This window comes from Agelaius tricolor, unplaced genomic scaffold (genome assembly GCF_023055355.1).
Source record: "Agelaius tricolor isolate 1412-34295 unplaced genomic scaffold, bAgeTri1.0.p SCAF_35, whole genome shotgun sequence".
NCBI lineage: Eukaryota > Metazoa > Chordata > Aves > Passeriformes > Icteridae > Agelaius > Agelaius tricolor.
In genome coordinates this window covers 3,128,932-3,144,028 of record NW_027269295.1, presented here as the reverse complement: position 1 = coordinate 3,144,028, position 15,097 = coordinate 3,128,932, and the positions used below count along the sequence as shown (strand labels likewise).

The 15,097-nt window shown below is 45.9% G+C and overlaps 1 protein-coding gene, 1 long non-coding RNA gene and 3 other non-coding genes across 7 annotated transcripts in view; 1 reads left to right on the top strand and 4 right to left on the bottom strand.

Moving 5' to 3' along the window:
- The window catches only part of NARF (nuclear prelamin A recognition factor), a 24,002-nt gene extending 14,968 nt beyond the window's left edge, over window positions 1–9,034 (top strand). For both annotated transcript variants that reach the window (XM_071452663.1, XM_071452662.1), the window contains exons 7-12: window positions 195–313; window positions 1,256–1,385; window positions 2,014–2,086; window positions 5,519–5,656; window positions 6,215–6,372; window positions 6,936–9,034. In XM_071452663.1, the coding sequence (XP_071308764.1) occupies window positions 195–313; window positions 1,256–1,385; window positions 2,014–2,086; window positions 5,519–5,656; window positions 6,215–6,372; window positions 6,936–7,177 (860 nt within the window). In that variant the 3' untranslated portion in view covers window positions 7,178–9,034. The remainder of the gene's footprint in view (window positions 1–194; window positions 314–1,255; window positions 1,386–2,013; window positions 2,087–5,518; window positions 5,657–6,214; window positions 6,373–6,935) is intronic.
- Window positions 2,202–15,097, bottom strand: LOC139602654 (uncharacterized). Of its 2 annotated transcripts, XR_011683339.1 has the most exons (4): window positions 14,814–15,097; window positions 12,236–12,369; window positions 11,867–11,995; window positions 2,202–3,557 (listed from the first exon to the last, which is right to left on the bottom strand). It is a non-coding gene; the product is annotated as an uncharacterized lncRNA (long non-coding RNA). The 2 variants fall into 2 exon arrangements; XR_011683338.1 differs by lacking the exon at window positions 2,202–3,557 and having other exon boundaries at window positions 11,780–11,995; window positions 14,814–15,095.
- On the bottom strand, window positions 12,398–12,469 carry TRNAQ-UUG (transfer RNA glutamine (anticodon UUG)). The gene has a single exon. It is a non-coding gene; the product is annotated as a tRNA-Gln (tRNA).
- TRNAQ-CUG (transfer RNA glutamine (anticodon CUG)) lies at window positions 13,391–13,462 on the bottom strand. Its single transcript has one exon. It is a non-coding gene; the product is annotated as a tRNA-Gln (tRNA).
- TRNAM-CAU (transfer RNA methionine (anticodon CAU)) lies at window positions 14,454–14,525 on the bottom strand. Its single transcript has one exon. It is a non-coding gene; the product is annotated as a tRNA-Met (tRNA).

The window sequence follows — 15,097 nt, the reverse complement described above, 5'->3', positions numbered from 1 at the left end:
AGAATTCCTGGCACAGTGAATTATTGACTAAAGCATTAAGAACAGAGCCCTGAGGTTTCCTAGGGCTCCCAGCCTCCACAGTCCTGTCCTCCCTGGTGTGAAGGTGGCACCATTTTCAGGATGTGCTGTGTGACTGCTGTGCTTGCTGTGCTCCTGGCTCACTCCTCTGTGCCTGTGACTTTTTGTGCTTCCAGGCTGGATCCGTTATGCTGAAAGGGTGCTCACCAACCTGGTGACCTCTCACATCTGCACTGCAAAGTCCCCACAGCAGATCATGGGCTCCCTAGTGAAGGGCTACTTTGCCAGGCAGCAGGTGAGTCATTCTGATTTATTTGTACCATTATATCCTTCTAAATAGAGCAGAAGGGCTTCAAGACTGAGATACAGATCTTAGTGTATCATATTTGTCCTTTGCTTGAAGAAGAAATGGTGCTGTGTGCTGTACAAGTGCCCATGAGAGAGGAATGTACAAAGCACCTCATTTCATACATCTTCCTATATTATTATTATTTCCTACATTATTATTATTTCCTACATTATTATTTCCTACACTATTATTTCCTACATTTCATCACACATTTCCTACATCACTGTGAGCTGGCAGCAGTCCTTGCACCCCCAGTGCAACATGGATTTAGATATTTATGGGTAAAGTTAAATCCATAGCAGTTAATGGGTTTTTTTGTGAAATGCTGCCTGTGTAGTTCTACAGCACAGCCAAAGCAGGAGTGGAGGAGAATAATGTGGAAATTGTCCTGTTAACCTAAGCTCAATAAAAGCTCTGTATCCTTGGAGCTAACCTTTTTATCTCCTCAGTTTTGTGCATTGAAAAAAGTGCTGTTCTTGACATCCCATACCTAAAAGGAGCCACAGGCACATTCAGCAGGGAAGGGTCTGCACGTGGATAGACAAATTGTGAGGGGCTTGCTCTGGGTGAAAGGGAGTGGGTGACAGCCAGAAACCAGGACTCTGAATTCCTGACTTGTATTCACTTTCTAAGGCAATCAAAAAGCTGCAGAAAACGTGGTCTGAGGGAATTTGCTCCAGCCAGGACAGTGACTTTGGAAGTTTGTTGCTGATGCTTTCTGACTTCTGGCAAATCATTATCTGTGTGAACATTCCTTAAATTTAATGTAGGGTCTTATTCCTGGTACTGCCTGCATGAGATTTTTGTCACTGTTTTTGTCCCTGTCATCTTTCAAGCTGTCTTTTGCTCTTCATGGAGTTCACATGTGCTCCCTTCTGTATTCCACAGAACTTGTCTCCTGATAAAATTTTCCATGTGGTTGTGGCACCTTGTTATGACAAAAAGCTGGAAGCCTTGAGAGAAGATTTCTACACTGCCTTGTATAATTCAGCAGAAGTTGATTGTGTCCTGACATCAGGTTAACTTTTTTAAACTTATCATCTATAAATATATAAGTGAATCACTATTTTTAGAATAGCCTTTTTGCCAGAATTTGCTTTTTTTCAAGTCTGCTTTAGTCATAAGATTGATTTTTTTCTGCTTTAAAAATTAGTACATATTTCTGTGCTCCTGGCAGTACAGGTACTGCCCAGGGAAGGCAGAGTGATGCATCCTTTCCTTCTAGGTTGCTATTCATCTAAAAAAATCAGGTGTTTTGACAGCCTGTTAAAGAAGCTAAAAGTTATTCCAATCCATATTTAAAACAATTGTCTGGCTTGTCTGTGGTCATTATTTTATTAGGAATTATTCCTAATTCATGGCACCACTTGCCTTTTGGTGAGGATCTTGTCTTTAGCCTTAGTGTCCAAGTTTGGATATTTCCAGACTTGGCCTAAGAGGAAGGCTGAGGATCTAAGCAGAGTTTGGGCAGGTTGAGGGCCCCTTTTCTTTGGGGCAGGAAGTTTCAGGCTTCTCAGTCACTGCAGCAGGAGCTGGAGAATGTGACACAGAGCACTGGCAGCTGTTGGGATGTTGATCTCTGAAACAGAGGCACAGTGGGCGTTGTGCTTTGTGATAAAAGTGAAATGTCGTGTGTTTTCCTACAGGTGAAATTGTCCAAATAATGGAACAGAACAATGTGTCAATGAAAGATGTGACTGAAGTAGCTGTAGATAGTTTGTAAGTAGTTTTGTTGTGGATTGCTTCCTTGTTTGGATCACAAATGACATGGTGTGGAGCAGATTCAACATTGTTGGATAAAGCTCTTTTTTGACTTACAGATGGGGCAACTGAGAAGCATTTTACAAACTTTTATTCTGTTTTTAGTCTCATGAGAAGGGTGAGACCATACAGATGTTACAATTCACACCATCACAATCAGAAGCCAACTGTTTCTTGATTATAATACACTACAAGCATTTCTTGGTTTATCAGTTTTAGCTACACTGTGTTGTAAATGTCTTAAAGTCACCATCTAAAATTACTCCTTGTGGGTCATACTACAATGCATTTTTATAATTTTATTTCTCTAAACTATCTAGTCTTATTGTAAGGTCATCTTTTGAAACTTATTTTTAGTTCAATTTCTCTCTTAACAATGTCTGGTTTATTCTATGGTATTTTTAAGTCAGTATTCCTTATTTTAAGGTTTGCATTCAGGTGTACACCATGTGAGTTTTCTGTCAAAGAAATTAGAAGAAAATAGAAATTTTTTAATAGAAAATTCCTTTGAGAATTTTCTATAAACCCATTTCCCACACAACATAAATGTAAAACTGCTCAGAAGAATGTTTTTTCTTTTTAGAGAAAAAAACAGCATCAAAGCCTTAGTATACCACAGCTTCACCCTTATAGAGTGGCCAAACCCACAAAAATATTCTCTTATATATTCATTGCTATTTATAAAAGTAATATGAAACAGATAATATCAAGCTGCATGTACTGTCTGAATGTAAAGCAGATAATTTGAAATAATGACCCTTATACAGTAACTCTTCTAAAATTTGACTTGAAGATTTGTATAGCTCCTGATAGATATTTAAGAATTATTGTTTATTTATTGATAACTATAGATGATTTGCAGTTATAATGGATGTGACTGCAGGAAGTTCAAGCTTTGCTAGTGAGTGTGGCTGGCTGGGGGTGCTGGCCCTGTTCAGAGCTCTCTGTGCTCCTTGTGCAGAGCCCCAGGCCAGTGCTGGGGCTGCCATCTGCCCTGGGCTCCCCTCTCTTCCACAGCACCTTCCTGGCAGCAAATTTCCACTCCCCAATCTGGTCCTGTAGATGGTAGGAGCAGCACCCTTGCAGGAAATGGTAATGAATTGGATTTTATACTGAGGACAGCAGTCAGTTCTTCAAGATTAGATCAAGCTGAATGTGTTTGGATGAGAAGCACACAAAGCACTGGAGAGGTTTTGTTTCCATTTTCCATCCCCTGTGCTTGGCTCAGGGAGCAGCCTGTGTGGTGTTTAATTCTCAGACTTGGTTCCAGAGGCTGCTCTCCCTGATCTTTGTTCAGCTGTGACAGATGTTCCTTGGTGCCTTTCCAGAGGGCTGCTAGTGGAGCAATGAATGTGCTGTCTTGCACAAAACAGAAAGCTCTGGAAGTTTGAAAAATCCTTTTCAGCTCCAGCTAGAATCCTGCTTGGACCTAGAGGGGAGAAATTGGAGTGGGTCAGTGGGAACATGCTCAGAGCTGTGTTTGTAGTGCAGCTCCTTTGATTGCCTCTACCTGAGATTGTCACACAGAATGAGAATGAATGAAGTTCTAGCAGGAATAATCACAGAGACACTCAGGTAATTCTGTGTCAGAATCACACAGAGAGAGGCTTTTAATTCTGTGTCAGCCTGTCCAGTGAAAGGCCAAGCTGTTCATTAATGCTGGTTCATGAGCTCCATTTATAGAATCATAGAATGATTCTGGAAGGAGCCCTCAAGGATCACCCAGTGCAGCCCCTGGCCCTGCCCAGACCCCCAAGAACCCCACCCTGAGCATCCCTGGCAGCCCCAGGGCTGTGCCCATTCCTGGGGAGCCTGGGCAGTGCCAGCACCCTCTGGGGGAAGAACCTTCCCTAAATCCATCCCAAACTCCCCAAGAATCTCACCCTGGGCAGTGCCCAGCACCCTCTGGGGGAAGAACCTTCCCTAAATCCATCCCAAACTGCCCAACAACCCCACCCTGGGTATCCCTGGCAGCCTCAGGGCTGTGCCCATTCCTGGGGAGCCTGGGCAGTGCCAGCACCCTCTGGGGGAAGAGCCTTTCCCTAAATCCATCCCAAACTCCCCAAGAATCCCACACTGAGCATCCCTGGCAGCCCCAGGGCTGTGCCCATTCCTGGGGAGCCTGGGCAGTGCCAGCACCCTCTGGGGGAAGAAACTTCCCTAAATCCACCCCAACCTCCCCTGGCACAGCTGCAGCCATTCCATGGGTTCTGTCACTGTCCCAGAGCAGAGTTTGGAGCTGTCCCTCAGGAGCAGCTGCAGATCCTGGTGAGGTCTGGCCTCAGTCTCCTCCAGGCTGAACAAGCCAAGTGCCCTCAATTTCTGTTGAAAAATAATGTTAATTTTTAAAAGGACCAATCTTATAATTCTGGTTCAACTTTGAGACCTAATGACATAAATTCCTGCTCTTCTGGGGTCTTTAAAGTAGATCTTGCAGAGAAATTTAAACAACTTGGAGTCATGTTCTTAAAACAAGCCCCAGCACAGCAGCAATTTGTGATAAAGTGCTGGGTATTAAAGCAGTTCTATGAATGGGGGCTCTTCAGAGCTGCTTTTACCTGGGGGAGAGGTGAATTTCCAACAGCTGCCTTTGGGATCTGAGCTCCCATTTTCTCTCCTGAGCCACAGTGTAGCACTTATTTCCAGTGTGCACTCTTCTAACCTGGCTGCAGCTCTACTGGCTTGGTGTGATTTTATTGGCACAGTGTTACAGACTGTGACACAAATTCCTAAAGCAGAACTGTCAGCAAGGACTTGTGGCTTCTGAAGGAGTTTTGTATTCTCACAAATTATTGGCTCAAAAAATGACCATTTCTTTCAATATTCTTATTTAAATAATTTTTCCCCGTAATGGCTCTTGAGCAGTAAAATGTTGTTAAAAAAATCTTCAGACTGTGATGAAGGTGCATTCTTATCAATTACTGTTGCTTGATATTTCTCAACAGGGAAAGCCCTGCATCTTTTTTTTTAATTGATTTTTTTTCGTCATCTCACTGCTGTCCTGAATACTTTACATTTTTAATCTGTAATTAATAAAAATGTAATTAATAAAAATTTCATCAGTAAAATTTTACTGATGAAAATGAGAAGGTGCTAAATATTATGGAAGCCCAAGGATCCTCCAGCTGTTTAAATACTCCCAATTCATTGGGAGTATTGGGATTCATTGGGATTCAGTGCTACAAATATACAAAATACTCCCAATTCGTACAAATATGCAAATATACAAATACTCCCAATTCATTGGGAGTATTGGGATTCATTGGGATTCATTGGGATTCAGTGCTACAAAACACTTTTTGGTGGGGGAGACAAAGAAGAGGAGAAACACACTATTTTATTGAAGTGACAGAATGAAATTTTTGATCTTCCATTTTGTTGTTCCCTAAGGTTTGATGGCTTAAAGGAGGGAGATGTAGTAAGGCATGATGGCAAGAGATCTGATGGTTACCTGGAGCACATTTTTAAACATGCTGCAAAGGAGCTTTTTGGTGTGGATGTCAAGGAGATCACCTACAAAGCACTAAAGTAAGTTAAACTTTTGTCTCCTTGTTATGTAGAATGGGTGAGCTAGAACACAAGAGGGAATTCCCAGTTGGAAGGGACCCACAGCAGTCACTTGCTCCAACTGCCTGAGCACTTGGACAATAAGTTCAAGCATTTCATTGAGGGTTTTGTCCAAATTCCCCGTGGGCACTGAGAGCCTTGGGGCATTAACAAGGAGCTGGTCCTGCAGCCCAGGAGCTTCCCCTGGTTTGGTGGTGCTGCAGTGACAGCAGTCCCTGCTAACCTGCCCTGGTAGGCACTTACAGGCTCCAAACCTGCTCCAAACCTGCAGGGCTGGCACTGTAAAGCAGCTCCTGCTGGTACTCATTTTATTAAACATTACCTGCACTTCAAAATAAAGTAGAATTCTATTACAAAGATTCCACCCCAATAACTCAGTTTAGAAAGTGAAAGAGTTCACCTTGATCTCACTGTTACACTTGTCCTGCTCCCTTTGGAGCATCTGATTACAAACTGGCACAGTTGGGTTGTTCCTCTGGGAATGCAGGGGGTTAAAATGTTCTCTCTGTGTCTTGACAGGAACAAGGACTTTCAAGAAGTTACCCTTGAAAAGGATGGGGAGACAGTGCTGCGTTTTGCAGCAGCTTATGGCTTCAGAAATATCCAAAACATGGTCTTGAAGTTGAAAAAAGGAAAGTTTTTCTACCATTTTGTAGAAGTCCTTGCCTGCCCAGGAGGTAAAAATAATTGTGGATCTGCAGTTGTTCTGCATGTGTACCTTGAATCTCAAAGGAAAGCTGCCTTACTGGCAGACACTTCATTTCATTCCCTCTTAATTCTCTTTTTAATAATCTAAAATCTCACTGTTTATTGAAGGGTCCAAAATACCAGTTCCAGGTGCAGGGTTGGCTCAGAAAGTGATTGAGTTTTCTAAAATTAGTCATGATATTTGTTCTCTTCTGACCTATAAATAAGTGCCAGCACTGCAGTGCCAAGCCTCAGAGGATGCTCTGGAATGGTGGTTGTCAAGGGCAAGAAAAGACAAGGAACATAATTAGGATCATAAAACCATGGAGAATGCAGAGAAAGATTTGTGATATGGAAGCCTCATTTCCATTAAGATGAAATTGATACTGGAGTCACTTTAGGGTAAATACAAATTGTAACAGCTTGGGAGGAAGCTTAAAAAAAAACTTCCTTTAGAGAAGCGTGAAAAAAGAATTCTGAGTTAACAGAGATTTTATTTTCATATCAAATCTCCATCACTTTGCATCTTTTTAATTTATTTTTTTTCCCTAAGGGTGCCTCAATGGGAAGGGCCAGGCCCAGAGTGAGGATGGCAAACCAGACAGAGCCCTGCTGGCCCAGATGGAGGAGGTGTACACTGCCATTCCTGCCAGGCTGCCAGAGAGCAACCTGCACGTGCAGAGGATGTACCAGGACTGGCTGGAGGGCATGGACTCCAAGAAGGCCCAGGACACCCTGCACACCTCCTACAGTGCAGTAAATCAGAGCACCAGCAGCCTGGACATCAAATGGTAACGACTGCAGGGCTGTGCTGGGGCTGCAGGGCACCACTGGAACCCTGGCTCAGTCAGGCTCTGCCCAGCTGGGGCTGCCTGGGGAGAGCCAGGGCTTTGCAGAACCACACAACTCCAAAAGCCCTGGTTCCTGCCACTGCCATTTCACTTTTACTGTTTGTCATTTCCTGCATACAGTGGATTGCTTCATTCTAAGCTTGCAAGGTACATATAAGCCCTTTGTGCCAGGGCCAGGGAGTGGAATTCCTGATCAAGTGACTCCCTGAAGTGAAGGTTCACTGCACAAAATGGGCTCCCCCAAGAGGGTGAGATGATTTTACTTCTAGGTCTGCAGTCCCTGTCAACACAGGAATTTCAGTGTTGATGCAGTTGGGATTTACTTACCTTGGTAAGGAAAAGCCCTTTTAAAAGACAAGTGAGTATGTGGAGAGATGTAATGAATTTCTATAAGCCTTGTATCCATAATTCAGCAAAAAATACTCAGTTCCAAACTAGCCACCATTTCTTACTGATGTAGTGTCACAGAATGCTTCACACAAACTGAATCTGGGAAGCTAATGCTAAGTGGTTCATTTAAAATAGTTCCAAATGGGTTGGTTGGTACAAAAAGAGAACTTTCTTCCCATGTAAGTTTTCTGCCAAGCTTGCAGCCAGGAGCAGTGGTGCTCCTTGCTTTGGCTTCTCTCTGAGAGTGGAACATGCCCAGATTGTTCTTTCATTTGTCTCCATGTTGAAAGACTTCTGCAAAAAAATAACTTCCTGGGGTGCCTCTGAGAAATAATACTGAGCAATGCTTGTGAGCTCATCAGAGTTAGGGTATGTTGGCATCAGGATTTTTGATGCACTTATTTTTATAAATCCGCTATAGAGGTTCATTTAACAGACATTGTGAAGTGGTACTGCCATTCAGCTTGTCTGCAACTTCCCCAGTTGTCAGAGTTACTCAAGAATGTGATGGACAAAAGAAATCAAGACTCCTGCCAGACTTCTTCAGATCTTCCTGATAGCATCAGACCTGTTCACAATTAATGGCTGTTTGAAGCTAGCAAAGTTGTAGCTTTCCTTATGCAGCCTGAGAGTGGATGGGCTTGTTTAACCATTTCATGCAGTTTGAATCAATCTTCTTGCCAATTGCTTCAATATTACTACTGCTTGTATGAGTCCTGCAAAAACCTGTGAGTGTTTAAAAGGCACATTGAACCTGGACACAGTGGAATGGGATGGAGCATCAGGGGAGGCAGGGCAAGAGCTGGCCTTGGCTAGACCAGGGAGGCTGGAAAGGAGAGAGACAGTGAAGTGTCACCCTGCTGATAAAAACCAGCTCTCTTCATGGGAAGCTGTTAAAAATTGCAGCTTTCCACTGGACCTCCACCTAAATAACAAACCATTACACTTGGAGGGAGGTTTTCTTTCAAGTGCAAACAAATTAATTTACTGCACTACCTGAATGCCCACAATGAGATTATGCCCATGAATTACAGAAATTAGCCTTTGCAAGTTGTTCCTTGTGACAAGAACCATATTTCCTGTGGTGCAATATCAGAACATCCACAGAAATCTACCTCTGTACAGGAAGGGAGTCCAGGAGCTGTGGGAAGTGCTGTGTGGAGCTGGAAGTGGAATAGGTGTGTGCTGGAGAAAGTGGGGGTGTTGTGGGACACTTCAAACCAGATCACTTTCAGAAGCAACATCCACCTCCTTCAGTCTGATTTTGTTCATCTGCTGTGATTTCCTCCAAAAACTCCCCCAGAATTGTAATGTAATAAATGGTCCTGTTCTGTTTGTATAGGCCTGTTTCTCTGTATATATGGTTTGTAGCTGGATGCATGTTTAAATTATATCTCTGCTGCTCTTTGTACAGTGTGCTTATTTTTTTTCTGTGTGTTTACTGAGTGAAATGGTCCAAAACCAGTTTGCTTTTCTGAGGAGATCTTCAGTAAACTCCCCAAGAGCTGCCTTGCTGTTCTGAGAGCAGAGCCTGAACTGTGAGTACAGTGGATGGATCCTCCCAGGGCTGGGGCCTCACTCAAGGGCTCGGTGCCTCTGCTGCTGGGGGAGCCAGGAATGGGCTGCCCATGGCTGCTGGGGGAGCCAGGAATGGGCTGGCCATGGCTGCAATCAGGAGCCAGGAATGGGCTGGCCATGGCTGCAATCAGGAGCCAGGAATGGGCTGGCCATGGCTGCAATCAGGAGCCAGGAATGGGCTGGCCATGGCTGCTGGGGGAGCCAGGAATGGGCTGGCCATGGCTGCTGGGGGAGCCAGGAATGGGCTGGCCATGGCTGCAATCAGGAGCCAGGAATGGGCTGCCCATGGCTGCAATCAGGAGCCAGGAATGGGCTGCCCATGGCTGCAATCAGGAGCCAGGAATGGGCTGCCCATGGCTGCAATCAGGAGCCAGGAATGGGCTGCCCATGGCTGGAATCGGGAGCCAGGAATGGGCTGGCCGTGGCTGCAATCAGGGGTCAGGAATGGGCTGGCCATGGCTACAATCAGGAGCCAGGAATGGGCTGGCCATGGCTGCAATCAGGAGCCAGGAATGGGCTGCCCATGGCTGCTGGGGGAGCCAGGAATGGGCTGGCCATGGCTGCAATCAGGAGCCAGGAATGGGCTGCCCATGGCTGCAATCAGGAGTCAGGAATGGGCTGGCCATGGCTGCTGGAGGAGCCAGGAATGGGCTGCCCATGGCTGCAATCAGGAGCCAGGAATGGGCTGCCCATGGCTGCAATCAGGAGCCAGGAATGGGCTGGCCATGGCTGCAATCAGGAGCCAGGAATGGGCTGGCCATGGCTGGAATCAGGAGCCAGGAATGGGCTGCCCATGGCTGCAATCAGGAGTCAGGAATGGGCTGCCCATGGCTGCAATCAGGAGCCAGGAATGGGCTGCCCATGGCTGCAATCAGGAGCCAGGAATGGGCTGCCCATGGCTGCAATCAGGAGCCAGGAATGGGCTGCCCATGGCTGGAATCAACCAACCTGCTCTGCTCCCACTGCCAGGGAAATCATTGGCTCAGTGTCCAAAGTAACCTGGTTCAGCTGGATCCACCCTTTCTAACATCTGCTCAAGGGCTTTAACCTGCTGGGGTAGTCACAGAACAGAGCTGTTGATGATTTGTCTGCTGCAGAATTCTTTTTTAAAGACAAGGAAGGCACCTAACTGAGCTTGTAGTGGTGTTAAGGTTTTGCATAACAAACCTTTCTATCACTTCCCTAAATGTCTCCTAGGCAAAACCATGACAAGTGGCTACACAGGGTGTGTAGTGACATTCTATTTGTCATTATCATTAGTGACCTAAGGAACTGAGAGTGGTCTTTTTGGGTTGGTTTTTTTTTTTTGGTGAGCTTTTGTTTTTTAAGACTTTTGGAGTAAAATGTTTTAAGTTTTTTAAAGGCCTTCTCTTTAAAGTGCCAGTTTTACAGGATAGAACTTTTCTTTCCTTTTAATCATTCCCCCTTTACCTGCTTGCATTGAAATTTTAATATATATATCAGAAAACCTTGTTGCAGCTTCATATATATGAAATACTTGCCTGAGGTTTGATTCCAGCTTTTGAATCTGCAGTTGGAAAGTCCATTAATGTTGACAATATGTGTTTGTAGCCACACTTCTGAAATTATAGCATATTGAATTCCCTGATTCCATAATAATTTCTATTGCCACTGCCTCTTCAGCAACAGGAAAAGCTCCTGACATGGCCACAGCCATAGTGCTTTACCTCCCCTTTGAATTTTGAGATAAGAGGAATTTTAGAAAATGATAAACTGGAAGGATTGTGGGAAAGGAATTGGACACAGTAAATGAATTAATAAAATAGTCTTGGGATGTTCTTGACTTGAGCACGCCAGGTGCTGGATTTTGGGGTTGTGGTACTTTGCTCTGAGGCTGCTCCAGGGTGTTGAGAGTCCCTTTGCCTGCTGCAGGAGGGTTCCCCCAGCCACAGCACCATTTGTGTGTGTCCCAAGGCCCTGGGCAGCCCTGGGCTGTGCTGTGCCCCAGAGGATGGCAGATACCCAAATGCAGCAGTCTCAGCTGGGTTATACCTGGATGATGTTCAGTTTCCCAGATTTTGGGGCTTTGTTTTCCAGTGCAGCATGACATTAATTGTGAATAAATCTCAGTACTCAATTCTGCACTGGTTCTGTGTCATTCCATGATGTAAAAGTTTAATTCTTTAAGTACACCTGGCTACACCCAGGGGGTTTGTCTGGGGCCCATCTGTGGCACCAGTTTTGTATCAGCACTTGATGGGACTTTTGGATTACAGCTGCACCTCAGACTCTGCTGAATGGAAGGAGGAGGTTGCCAGATGAATGGTAATTGGCTCTCTAAAATTGTTTATATAATATATTGATTCCTTGCAGGGCAGACAAGCCCTGTGCTTTAAAGCTCTTGTGCTGGGGTGTGAGGCCAGCCTGTGAGAGTGGCTGGTTGTGCTGAAGGTACTGGACAGAGAAACTTCAAACACTGCTGCACAGGAAAAGATCTTTGTGTGTGTGACCTGATCCAACAGCTGAGGAAAGGATGAAAATCAGCCCTGACACAGACAAGGAATTTTTTTCATCACTAGGTTGTGTGAAAATTTAATAAATTGAGCAAACATTTCCCTATGTTCTCTTGAGCAGTTGGGACCTGGATTTTTATTTCCAACAATAACTCAGTTTGAAGGTGTTCTGTGTTTATTCCAAGGGTTACCTGGCCAGAGGAGGAGGAGGAGGAGGAGCTGTTGAACAGAGCAGGCTTGCTCCTGTTGCTGTGTCAACAAGTGCCTTGTAGGGCAGGTTTGGAGGAGGGAAGCCAAGGTGTAAGATGTCCTTAGCTGCTCTGGAAGTGAAAGATAACCACTGAGGGTTTGTGTCAGCAAAGCAGAGGGAATATCTATTTAACTTGTGCAATTTATCCCAAAACACTGCATTTCTGCCCTTATTTGCTAAGTGAGTAGTTGGGTGCATCTGAAAAACAACATCCAAATTCTGCATATCTGCCTGATGAAATTTTCCACAGTGCAAATGCCTCCTCCCAAAAGTACTTTATGTAAAACAGCAGTAAAATACAATGAAACACCTAATTAAAAAGTAGCAAGGATTAGATGAAGTCTTTTATCAATTTCGTTGCATTGAAGAAAATCGGGAAGAGTGCGAGGACACTCCGTGGGCTGGGCTGGAGCTTCAGCGTGTCCGGTCCGTCCCTGCTGGGCTCTGAAGCAGAAAAAGAGAGACCTGGGGCAGGTTCTACCGAGATTTGAACTCGGATCGCTGGATTCAAAGTCCAGAGTGCTGACCATTACACCATAGAACCGGGCGGTGCCTCTGCCCTCCGCCAGCCCCCACAATTAATCCATGGTGAGCAAACCCTGCTGGGAAATCGCCGATTGTTCTGTTCGCCGTGCCCTTGTACCTGGGATGGCCGACGGGAACCTAACGGGACCTAAATATTCTGTTTGTTCCGATTTCTGCGGGATTTGTTGTCTTTATAGAATCCCAGAATGGTTTGGGTTGGAAGAGACCTTAAAATCATCCAGTCCCAGCCCTGCCATGGGCAGGGACACCTTCCACCATCCCAGCTTGCTCCAAGCCCTGTCCAACCTGGCCTTGAATGCTGCCAGAACATCGAGTTCCTCTGGGCACCCTGTGCCAGCTCTGTGCCACCCTCTCAGGGAACAATTCCTTCCCAATTTCCCTTCTCATCCTCCCTCTGGCAGAGTGAAGCCATCCCCCTTGTCCTGCCACTCCATCCTTTGTCCCAAGTCCCTCTCCAGGGACCACAATAAGGTCACTCTTGGTGAAATGAGGGCACAAAGCCAACATGAACACTGGGGAACATCTGCTGTCAGAGACACCCCAAAAGAGCTCCCTGAGAGCTCAGAGACATCCCTGCAGAGCTCAGCAGCTTCCACCAGCTGTGCTGATGCAGAATTTAGAATTGTGTTCCCACACAGGCGATTCAAAGCACAGAAAGAAAATGAACAATATGCTGTGACATGCCTGAGATTCTTCAGATAATTTCAGATAAGTCAGAAAGTACTAACCTGGCTGCAATAAATAATGGATATGGGGGGAGAAAAACAGGAAAACTGTGATTGGTTACTGTTCTAACTTTAGATATGTGTTCCACGAGGCATGGGATGTTTATGGCATTCTGACAGTCCATGAAAAGCCCGCTAAAGTCACTTTCCATGGTTCTGAGCAGGAAATGAATGTGTTTGTGGCAAAAACTTTCAGGTTCCACCGAGATTTGAACTCGGATCGCTGGATTCAGAGTCCAGAGTGCTAACCATTACACCATGGAACCACACAATGTGACCTACTCAGCCGCGCCTACTGAGCCAAACTCAGGGAAAACCGATTCTGTCATTTTCAGCGATTTATGAACAAGATTCTGACCTTGTTTTTCCTTCATGTATTCCACACGTATTCATTTCACATAAGAATTCCACGGTTTATTTATCACATTCTTCAGGCCTAACAACAATGCCCACTGAGCAGCACCGTGCCTTTAAGTTCATGGAGCCTTTTTCCTCAGATCTTGTAATCCAGAGGGGCCAAATAAAGTCTTTCAATACCACGTGCATTGATTTTTATGTTCTCACATTTGTGTTTTTATTTTGCTTTCCTGCATTTTGTGCTGAGAGTCTGCTTGCTATGTCCGGCATTGCCACAATGTTTCATTTAATCTGGCAAGACAGGGAAAAACTACAAATGTGTGCAATGAGCTTTTGGAGCCTGAATAAAGACATGGGTCTCCTGGAGCAGGTCCAGATGAAGGCATGAAGATGCTCAGAGGAGAACTTGTTGTGTCAGAAAAGGCTGACAGAGCTGGGGCTGCTCAGCCTGGAGCAGAGAAAGCTCCCGGGGGGCTTGTGACCTTTTAGTTCTAAGGGAGTTTTCTTATGAAATGATAAAGAACAGGGTTCCACAAGGGTGCTGAGGCAGTGGCACAGGGTGCCCAGAGAGGTGGCAGATGCCCCATCCTTGGAACCATTCAAAGCCAGGTTGGACGGGGCTCTGAGCAGCTTGTGTATCCCTAAATGGCTTTTAAGGGTTCCTTCCAACCCAAACCACACTGTCACCCCACGGGACCGCAAATTGCACTAAAAAATGGCTGTGGGCATCCCAGCGCTCTGTCCGTCCTTTACTCTTATCAGCTAAACTACACGTCGCCAAGATTTCAGCAAAAACGTCTGTCCTCGCATCAGCCATACCCCTGTCCCCCACACCCAAAACTGACCAGCAGAGAGGAGAGGACGGGCACTGTGCAATGAGAAAAACAAAAACATTGCGACTAGCAGAGGATGGTTTCGATCCATCGACCTCTGGGTTATGGGCCCAGCACGCTTCCGCTGCGCCACTCTGCTGCTCACACTAAGCACTCCTCCTGCCGCAGCTTAGAACCAGTAACGGCACGCAGGCCTCGACACGCACGGCCGCGTTCCCTGCCCGCCCCTGCGGCCACGCGGTCCCGCTGCAGCTGCTGCCCGCTCCGGAGATACGCTCCAAATATAGCAGGAGTAATGGCCATAAACTTAAACACGAGAAGTTTCGCCTCAGCAGGAGGAAGAAGCTCCTCACACTGAGGGTGGCGGAGCAGCGGAACGGCTGCCCAGGGAGCGGTGGTTTCCCTCTCTGCAGACATTCAAACCCACCTGGACGCGTTCCGGTGTCACCTGCTCGAGGTGACCCTGCCTTGGCCGGGGGCTTTGATCTCCACACGGACCTTCCAACCCGAACGATTCTGTGATTCTGCGAAACGAGAATGGCTTCAGCCCCCCGCTCTCGCCACAGGCCAACAATATTAACTAATTTAGGTCCAAACCACCGATGTGCCACCGCAGAAAGTGCCCCATTCCCAGCTGCGCACAGCCGAACGTGGCTCTGAAACCCGCCCGGGGTTATCGATACAGAACGGCCCCGTGAGGAGCGCCGGTAC